Source organism: Elephantulus edwardii, unplaced genomic scaffold (genome assembly GCF_000299155.1).
Source record: "Elephantulus edwardii isolate Elephantulus edwardi_28Jun2011 unplaced genomic scaffold, EleEdw1.0 scaffold00104, whole genome shotgun sequence".
Taxonomy (NCBI): domain Eukaryota; kingdom Metazoa; phylum Chordata; class Mammalia; order Macroscelidea; family Macroscelididae; genus Elephantulus; species Elephantulus edwardii.
In genome coordinates this window covers 8975681-8986663 of record NW_006399854.1, presented here as the reverse complement: position 1 = coordinate 8986663, position 10983 = coordinate 8975681, and the positions used below count along the sequence as shown (strand labels likewise).

At 40.8% G+C, this 10983-nt stretch overlaps 1 protein-coding gene across 1 annotated transcript; it reads right to left on the bottom strand.

Annotated features, from left to right (window-relative positions):
* Window positions 1–1887: 1887 nt before the first annotated feature.
* Window positions 1888–3147, bottom strand: AKAP5 (A kinase (PRKA) anchor protein 5). The gene has a single exon (XM_006891799.1). It carries the CDS (start codon window positions 3145–3147, stop codon window positions 1888–1890), a length of 1260 nt encoding a protein of 419 aa, XP_006891861.1.
* Window positions 3148–10983: the final 7836 nt, after the last annotated feature.

Here is a 10983-nt window from a genome sequence, read left to right as displayed (position 1 = left end):
TATGGTATGCTGGCTCGAACTGTCCTTTCAGTAAATGAAAACAGGATTCTTTAAAACATTGTCAAATACACCAACCTTAATCAGGTTTTAAAAAATGTGTACTTTTAGATGATACGATATTTGCTGGTAGTTATTCAAGTCCATTAGCACCGGATATAGTGGATTATTTTTAAAGTATTAGACACTGTAGATCCTTTTAGAAAGACTTGGCAGTCTATTAAAATATTTAAAAGTTGTACAGTTAAATAAATTGATTTTTTGGACATGTGATTTGAAAGACTAGTTTCACCTTGCTAAATTGAAGGACTTTTTCTCCCCTCTACTCAAGATTATAAGCATGGAAAGGGGAAAATTGGAGAAAAAGCAATACCTATTTTGAGGTAAGACTTGCATTCCAACCAAGATTCTTACTAATAGTATCCATCAATTGGTTCAAATTCAAAGTCAGGTTAGTTTCTTCAGCCAGGGGTCTAAACACATACTTAGGGACAGAAACAAAGAAGATTCTCCAGGATAAATTAGCACGTACTTTCAATAGGCAGTCAATCTATAAGTAAGGTAAGAACTCAGATTATTGAAAATCATCTAATGCACTTTCATTCGTTAACACCAAGTCTTTATCATAGCTATTTTATAACTTGAGTGGAAACTCTGCATTACTTCATCCGCTTTCAAGGTAATAATTTGTCAATCAGCTTAGACAAAGAAGGACAATACATATGCCTTAATTTTTGAGGTAGGGGTGTGTGATAATAGTCATATAGCCATTTCACACAAGGGAAGGTTGAAAACACTTTTTCAAATATGATAATCATTGATGGGATCAGATGTTACCCTTTAAAATATCTGAATAAAAATGCAAATAAGCCCTTTGCAGTTGTTAAATCCTTTCTTTCTCTTTTGTAAAGGATTAGCTGGATTGAAAATACTGATGAGAAAGTTAATTTTCAATGCCCACGTGAAATGCTTTTTACCAGACTCTCTCAACACATAAACACAATGAAAGAAAGCTGACATTTAAAATATAACGTGCTCTAGAAATAACTTTCTATTCTATTTAACCATGTACATGACTTATTCTTGGTCAAAATTCAGCAGTATTTTCACTACATGATTATGATCCCACAGGGCGCCTTACTGCAGGATGACCTTGACTAGGTGAATCCTTTTTTGGGGAGGGGCTGTTGACTATGGTCTTTAAAGAGGTTTTCCTACAGGATAGATCCTGTTTGCAATAATTTGTTAGTTGGGAAAATTTTCCTTCTTGTGGAAAAAAGATTAACTTCCCCATCTTTTTTGTTATTTTGAAGTTGGGAAAATGTAATACATATTTAGAGATAAGACCATTGCCTAGCAGTGTAACAGTTATAAATCACACATTCATAAAAATTGCTCACCTTATTCACCATTTTAAACAATATAAAAGTGCACTGTTAAAAAAAAAAGATTCAAAACTGAACGCTGTGTTAGCCTATATACAGAGCTGACCTATTAAAAGGAAACCAGCCTTTGTGGTATCAGAGGACAAAAGAGCTTATGGCATATATATAGTAAGTGTTCAGTAAATTCAGCTTCCTTCCCAAAAGCACGCCAGCATCCACATGCCATCTTAACAACTTCCTCGGCATCACTTTGCACTACTTGCTGTGCTGATTCCTCCAACAGAAGTGACTGCATTTCAGTGGTGGTGGTGGTTGCTGTTGAGTTGATTCCCTGTGAAGGGCTTTATAAACCTGGTTAATTCTTTAATACCTCTCAGCTGGAATGGTACCTTTTAAATCCCACAGATGATATAAAGCTCTCATTTGCTAATGATTTAAGAAATGCCACAAATGTGTAAAATAATTCCACAGTGAACCTTACTTCTTCTGTGGTCTGGAAATCATGTCACTGTATAAGATTGTTTATTGTATTATCATCAGACACCATCTCATTTACTAGCTGTTCTACTGACAACTGGATAGCATTCTTGACGAGGGAAGAAGCGGTTTCTATTAAGAGTGTTTCATACTGTTCTGAAGTTCTACCCTCAAAATCACTATCATTGGCAAAAATCCCCACTTGCTCATTTTCAATTGAAATTAAAAATTGCTTAGGGACATTTTTCGATTTCTTGACATCAAATTCACTGATTTCAGTGTCTGTAATAATAATTGCAATGGGCTCCATCCTTTTGCTTTCTTCTGATCTTGGCTCCTCCACATCAGTCTCATTTTCGTGACTATCTGGTTCATCAGGACTCACTTCAGTGCCTTCAGGCTTACCCTCTTCAGATACAAGCTCTGTACTTTCATTTGGTTCACTTTCTGGGATTCTGTTACTGTCTTCTTCCACCATCTGTTGATCAGGAATGGCAGGTGGGACTGGAACATCAGAAACTGCTGGAAGCTGCTGGTCTGTTTCTGAAGTTTCAGGTTGACTTGCTAGCTCATTCGGAACACCTTCTTCTTCCTGGCTCGTTTCAATATCTTTTTCAACAATGAGAGTTTCTGTGTGAAGAACTGAATGCCCAGTATCTAATCCAAGTTCTACTGAAATCACTTTCTCTTCAGGAGAAGGGATGCTGTTCCTTACATCTGTTTCACCTACTTCACCTCCATCTTTCTGTGAAACACATTCTCTTAGATCCTGGGTCGACCGGGTCCTTGTTGCCTGGTCATTCGGTTGTATCTGAGTCTTTGTATCCAGACTTTCAGCCTCTGCCTGTACTTTGACGCTGCAGTCTGAGTCTTCTATGATTTTGGAATGACTGCTTCTTTTCTCATTTCTGGAGAATTTCATGCAGGGTATTTTAAGTTTGGATTTTGCCATTTTCTTGGAAAGCCCAGTATCCTCAGTATTTCTTTCCAGTTGCACTTTAGCCTCAAGGGGCTTTTGTTGCTTTGAAGAAGCTGACCTTCTCCTTCTTGTTACAAGACGTTTGAATGAGGCCCAAGCCCCTCCTCTGGGCTGTGGTTGATCAGAATCTCTGGCTTTCTCAGCTGCTTCAGAACCAGGCTCGGGCTTCAGTCTTTTGGTTGTTTTCTTCCTTCTCTTGAAGCAGAGCATGGAAGCTTTCTCCTCTTGCCTCTCGTTCTGAAGACTAACTTCTGCTGATCTCTTCTCATCTTTGGTTTCTACTTGGATTTCAGAAATTGTCGTCTCCATTTTCACACGACACTCTTTCATTCTAGAAAAAAACTATCCTTTCTTCCTTATCAGGCTTTTAGGCCAAAAAATGTAGATAGAAACATCTTCCAGGTGTTTTATTTCCGTTTGTCTTAATCTACACAGTTGTTTTATGTGGTTTCTCTAGTGTCCAAATGAAGGCATTCTGTATTTCTTGTAATTTCTTTCTTTAGTTTCTTCATGAAAAACCTTTACTGGTTAGATTTTTGCTTTAAAGATCAACCTGATGAGAGAAAAGAGATATTTTATTTCACGATTAGCCAATATTTTTGATTGATACTATTTCAGTTGAAGTAATACAATTCTACCAGGTATGCCTCTCTCATAATAAGTTACCTGAAGTGGCCCAAGAACAAAATGTAGTCTTCATTTTGGCCCTAACCAGATTTTCATGTAAATCACTTTTGCTCTATTCTTTTTGTTAAAAACTTCATTTCAAGGGGAGCTCTGGTGGCCTAGTGGCAAGGCGCAATATCCTCCTGTACCAGTCAGATCTGATTTGACGGTACACTCACACAAAAATAATAAAATAAAAAATAAAAAAAACCACAAAAACAAAACTTCATTTCAGAGTACCCTACAAATCTGTTAGTATTTTTGTTATATTGTTTTTATGTACTGTGCATGACTTTGAATTGCAAGTTGAGGGGGAAAATCAAACCAACAATAACAAAAAAGGTAAAATCAACAGCAACGAAAAGCAGAATAAGCAAGCTAATGTTAGGGTGACGAACTTTAAAGCGGCGAAAGACCTTAGATTATCCAATTATACCAGATTATTCAAATTAGTCAGATGATGAACATGAGCTTCAGAGGAGGCAGCTGGCCTGCGAAAAGCCACAGAAGCAAAGGTCACAGACAGAGGCAATCCAGAATTTGACTCTTCAGTGTGCTTTCCGATAGAGGTGACCTTTGCTTTTCAAAGGTTCTCTTTACACTGCTTAAATTTCAGGGAATACATATGTTAACTTATTTTTTGCTAATTAAAGAAAATTCAAAGAGCATTTTTACTTGCTCCGCCCCCCCCCCCAAAAAAAAGTGAAACTAGATTCAGGATTTGTTTTGCAGTAAGCCGCTAAAGAGGCAGCATGCCCCAAAAGACAGAGGTGGCATCACCAAGCTCCTTTCCCAGAAGCCCCATTCACCATCTGAGCATTAAGCCAACACAGCTTTGAAATGCGTCTGTGAACACTGTAAGTGCTATTTTAGGTATGTGTGTTATGTGCGATATTGCTAAGTTATTTTTTTACCTACGGATACTCAAAATTTTTTCCCATAAAAATTAATGGTAAATGCTTCTTTATTTTACATCATACTAGCTTATGAAAAGTTTCTTCCCAATTCTTTTGAATGATCTACTTTATTTCCAGATTATAGAGAAAACTTGTCTACCACAAGGTTTTTTACTCTATAAATGCATCATGTTCCATCAAGAAAGTGCTACTTCTTATGTCTACGCTTAGGGACATTAAACATCACTGCCACTCCCATACTCTTACATTTAGTTTCTTTATTATAATGGCAGTGTGCTCTAGTGGTGTAGCTGGGAGAGAGTTACGCTGCTAACCCAAAGGCAATATCACTCTAGCTGTTCAAATCCACCAGCAGCTCCATGGGAGGAAGATGAGAATTCTCCTCCCATGTGATTTACAGCCTTGGAAACCAACTGTGAGCTGTGAGGCAGATTTAGTTACAACTCCATAGACTGCTAAGAGAACAAACAGATATGTCCTTGAGAGGGTGAAACCACACTGCTCCTTGGAGGCAAGGATTCTGAAGCTCCGTCTGAAACACTTTAGACATGTTGCAAGGAGGGACCAGTCCTTGGAGAGGGACATCGTGCTTGGGAGGGACAGCACAAGAGAGGAAGATCCTGGATTTGATAGATAGAAGTAGGTGGGTCAGAGACAATAAGATTGGTTCAGTATAGAGCAGGGTTCAGAGCTGTTGTACATAAGGTCGCTAGGAGTCGAGGCAACTTGATGGCACCTAGCAACAACAACAACAGTGGTAATGAGGTGGGGGCATTAAAGAATGGAGATATGAGGAGGAAGATCCTTTAACAAAAATCTTGTGGGGATGCCATTTTCATCTATTTATCTGATGTTCATATTTTAAATAATAACGAGAACATAGTTGAAGGTCACAAGGAGTTAATGACAATAATAGCTGACATTTACTGAGCAACTCTTGTGTATCAGACCACGCTAAACACTTTTACATGCATTTCTTATCACAGTGTGTAGGTGGTAGTATTGTCAAGAGCAGGTGGAAAAAACGAGGCTTAAGAGAAATTAAGCAATGTGCCCAATTTATAGTATAGATGGCAGTGCTCAGATTCAATCATTTAAGTGAGGATTATTTCCAAACCCATTCACTGGACCACTATGATAACTGGAGCTTTGAGAATTTCTTCCGAAAATGATTTGTTTGGAGATGCTAAATTATACTACATAGATTAGTCAGTATTTTATTAACCCATCAATTCACAAATGAATCAAGACTAGACTGAAATCTTGCTGTATGAAGACTAAGCTTTTGAAATTTTCTTGGTTCTGGAACAAATTTAAAAGTCAAATATAAATTTATAAGCTATGCAATTTGCAAACTGATCTGTTATATAAAGGCACATTTTAAAATCAATTCACAAAATTTTATAACAGCACCAAAGAGTGGAGATGTCAGGTGATCTTTAGAAAATAAATGCTATGAATTTCTGTTGGTACAGGTACTAAAATAAGGGAGCTATTTGTATTTTTTTAAATCTCTTACAACAACAACAACAACAACAACTATTTACGCTTGATTTGTATAGCTTTTTGTTAAAGGCCTTTCTTTCTGTAAGATAGGGCAGGAACTAGAATCCTGAAAATCCATTTCCGATATAAGTAAAAGTTCTCTTAATTTGAGTAGTGTATATTCCATGCTTCTGACAGAAAGATAAAGTCATTCCATTTAGGCCAGAGATGGAACTGAATTACTAACACCTTATACACTCATGTTATGTATGCATCAATAATCACTGAAACTATGGTTTATTTTAGCTCACAGTCTTTTTACCACCTTTGACTTCTCAGTGCATGAATGTTAATAAGTACATGATTTATTACTAGAGAAGTAATGAAATTACATCCAGTTCAGGAATGCACTGTATGAAACTAAACCGAAATAGCCCCAAATAATACCTACCTGAATACCTATCACATTGTCAAAGAAAAGAAATACCCAACAAGAAACCTAACTACTGAAATGGGAGACTAGGAGGCATAGCCAGCCAATATACAACTTCGTAGAATTATGTTAGCTGCAAATGACTTGCCCTTACCCTGCAAGGGTAGTTTTATCACTCCAGAAGATCTAAGGGCTGCTGTAGGCGTTCTCTAACAACACCTGCAGGGCACCTTCCCTGTTCCCCCTCGAAGAAAAGCAAGGAGGCAGAGAGCTTTCTTTCCCTGAGGGAAGCATGGACCCTCCTCCCAGCACCAGAGGTGAACCCTGGAGCTTCCTCCTGGAAGAAGGATTCTCTCAGTCTAGCTTGATGGCCCCTACAGCAGATGACAGACCACAGGATAAAGTACTAAAAAGGAAGGTGCCAGGATATGGAACCCAGACTCCACCTCTCTGCAATATTATAATGCTAATCAAAAAAAATCCATTACTGTCGACTGGACTCATAGCGACCCTACAGGACAAAGTAGAACCACCCTTGCAAATTTTTACAGAAACAGATTGCTGTATCTCCCACAGGCTAGCGAATGGGTTCGAACCTCCAACCTTCTGGTTAGCAACCAAGGGCTTTTCACCACTGGACCCTAGAGCTATCATTCTAATGACTTGGGAAACACAAAATCGCATTTCCCAAAGAGTCAAGAAGGTCAAAGAAGAGCAACGAGCATGCTTCTCAAAGGCGCTGTAACGCAAAGCGGGTGGAAGGGTCACCTGATGTGGAGACGAGGGTCGCCTCCTCCAGGAACGACCTTCCTCCCTGGGAGCTCGGATTGCGATGTTGGTGCAGCTCCCGCCCAGCAGCGACCCCCACATAGTGCCTCGGACCCTCCTCTCCCTGCCTCTACTTACCGACTGCGGTCGGGGTCCTTGGCCGACCTGCTCCCGGGTCTGGGCGGCGCAGAGCCGCAGTCGCGAGCGGCAGAGCAGCAGCCAGCTGCAGAAGGACCGCAGCCGGGCGGCGCCCCCTCCCCAGGCGCGGGGCGCGGGACCGACAGGCTGCAGCGTCAATGCGCGCGGAGCGGCGGGCGAGGGGCGGGCGCGCAGGGGCGGGGCCGGAGCACGGAGGGGGTGGGGATGGGGACGGGGGGCGCGGCACTGCGGAGGGGGGCGGGGAGGCGGGCCACCTGTGCGCAGGGTACCTGCCACGTGGGAGTCGCCCTGAGCGCCCGCAGCAGGTCGGTGAATCCCCTGCGGAGCTCCAGGGCCAGCTCTGGAGGACCAGGGGAGTGAACCCTGCGTTTTCTGAAACTCAAAGTAGCAAAATCCAACTTCAAATTATAGACAGTCCCCTTTTCCTCTACTCTCCAACCATTCCCCCTCTTCCAACCGTCAGGATATGTGCAGACCTCACTACTTTTGAGAGGATTATCACATGGAATAGTGCCCATCTTTCTCCACAGAGCCGCTGGTGGATTCGAACTGCATGCCTTTGGGTTGGCGGCTCAACTCTATATACTAGGCCACTAGCAGATACTAAAATTTGCATCAAACTGTGCAGAGTGAAATCTTGTTTGGGGAGAAAATGACATACGTGAATTTGAACAGAAATAAAGCTTTCCCAAGGGTAGGTAGGCTTGGGTGTCATGAACATGAACTCTGATTCAGTCATTGTCAGGATCTCAGAAACCCATGACCTCTGAAGATAACCTGTCTAAGGATAACCTGTATACATCCACGCTAATGAGGACCGAAGGAGCCCAGCTTGATCCATCTTTTATACCTTATATATTTCCAGAATAAAATAAAAGTAGCCAGCAAACGGCCTATCATTTCAGTCATGACTCAAATCTTGTCCATCAAGCTGAGGTTTCCTCACAATTCAGCTTCCAGTGAGGGAAACCACAGCAACATCTCATCTTCCTCCTGACTGATGGTGGTCAGAACCGACTCATAGCTGACCCTACAAGGGGTTTTCAGAGGCTCTAAATGGCACAAGCTTGCCCACTTTTCTCCTGCATCCTGGTTGGCTAGGCTGTATATTCTCTTACATTTCCTGGGCCTTTATGCCAATAAGGAGCTCTGGTGGCATTCCTGCTAACTCAAAGGGGCAGCTCTTCGGCATTTGAATCCACCAGCAGTGATGCAGGAAAGACGGACAAGCTCTTCCCATGTGATTCACAGCCCAGGAAACCCAGTGAAGGGTCAGCGGTAAGTCAATTCCCAATGCAAGGAGTTTGAATTTTAAGTCTATCTAAATAAATTGCTGGCCACATGCAAAATTCTCCAAACGTCTGTTTGCACACATAAAGTATTAATTTATACCCAATGAATGATGATGCTGTGAGCATTTACGTGACTTAATTTGGGTTTGAGCAAGGAACTCATGCAATATTATTCAAAATGGTTGACTCTGGAGAACATTATGCTGAGTGAAATATCCCAGTCACAAAAGGACAAATATTACATGATGCCACTGTTGTAGAATGGGACTGTCCTTGGGGTTGGGGAGAGACTGAGTAAGATGGGTTCAATAATGTATACTGCACTGAAACAGAGGAGGGAGAAAACTGTTTAAAAGAGATATATAACTAGGTATTTCTGTCATCACAGGAGACTAGAGCGAGGGCTACATGGTGGAGGGGACCTGGGGGAGGGTTTGTAAAACAATGAAAGAATCTTTTCTTTTACTTTTCCATAATTTCTGGACTCATGTACTTATAACTTGTTAGTCAAATTTGTGTCTTCTAGGTTGCAACACCCCCATGATACATCTTCAAGGATATGAACATGTACGGCCAAGCACAATCAATAAGAGTGCATCTAAATTCCAAAATCAATCTCCATAATAGTCTATATGTTTCCTACTGCCAAAGGGGCCCTTTAGAGTAGTGAGAGATCTTCACCCTGAAACCCACAGCGTCCCTCTTCAGCAGGAAGTAGCTAAGAGAATACGCCATCCCCTTTTCCTTATGACTCAGGGTGAAGTCTCTCTCAGGGAGGAGTGATAGGGAATGGCAAAGGACGCACTGACAAAGAAGATTAATCAGAACTGGCTTTGACAAGCACTGTGGCATTTGGACAAGAACAAACTGGGAGGAGGGTAGAGAGAATAGTGCAACAATGAATGAATGGAAACCCAAAATCTCTGTAAATGTTTATGAAAATTAATAAAATATAGAAAAAAAATAAAAAAAATAATTTGGGTTTGAGATATCGAAAGATATTCTTGCGTTGGAGCCGTGAGCTTCTTTCAGATCCACTGCACATATTTGAGAACAGCACTCCTGGAAGGGTCACAGTCCATGCCTCCTCTTCTGGCCCGCTTTCTGATCACCAACTAAATGAAGAACTTATTAAGGTGAATGGAGAACTCTGGGATTTACTCCCATTCTTCAACTGCACTGGGATTCAGATGAATCCATACCCACTTTTGCCTTTTATCCAGGATTATTTTTTAACTTCCATTGTGACTTATTAAGAAAAGCACTTTTAGGATACAAAAGCAAAGTTGAATCTAAATTGTCAAGCTTTTGGATTTACAAATTAGAAACAAGAGCTGTAGCCCAGGAAAATCCGTAAGAATCTAGTTGATTTGTAATTCATTCAGTTCCACAAACTCAAAGTTGGTTAAAGTGTCCTTCATATTCCCAAATGGGCTACTAACACTGCTCATGGCTGGTTTTGAGTTTGAAACAAGCCAAGGGAAAACTGTGCCATCCTTGACCAATCGTGATGCTAATCCTCACTGAGAGCTAGTCTCTTGCATCCTGCACACCCAGGTATTTGGCAGTTTCAAGCAGAAATGTGATGAATTTATCTAGATGAAAGGAGCTCTATTGGCATATGTTGGCTACTAACCTGAAGTTAGCACTTTAAATCTACAAGCTGCTTTTCAGAAGAAAAATGAGGTAGAATCCTGATGGGGCCGTTCCACCCGGTCATGTTGGGCCATTCTGAGTCAGAGTTGACTTGGTGGTGGTGGTAGGTGTTGTCTTGTCGACTCCAACTCATAGCAACCCTATGAACTGCAGATCAAAACCTTGCCCTGTTCTGCATCTTCTTCACAGTCTCTACCATATTCAAACATATTGGAGTGGGTTGGTGTTTTTGTTTTTTTAAAAGTAAAAGTTTTAGCTCATGGAGGTTAAGCCATGTCTTGGTTTTTAAATCCATTTGGGCCATGCCTGGTTTTAATTGTTTTTGCTCGAACATTCTAAGTGGCATAGCCCTGGTCTGTCCATTTACTATACAGAGGTAATTTGTGGTTGCTGTGAAGGTGAACACTGTGACACTGATGTGCCAAATACAATAATGCAAAAATGCATTAATGGTGGACAATGTTTGGTGGAACTCCCCGATCAAAACAAGCTTGGAAGCAGGAATGGCATCCCCTTCTGAAACAGCTAGCCTCCGGAAAACCTATGAACTTGAAGAAATGATGAAAGTTATACAAGTGTTCAGATCTTTCGTTTATAGGGTTGCTATGAATCGTATGAGACTCAATGGCACTTAATAACAACAACAACAAATGATAGGACAGAATAGCTGTCTTATTAGGAATTGAAGCAAGAGACTGGTTAAAATTTGAACACGTAGATCATATTCTGACTACTTTTCCTTTCTTTTTTCTTTAAAAAAAGACGTGTT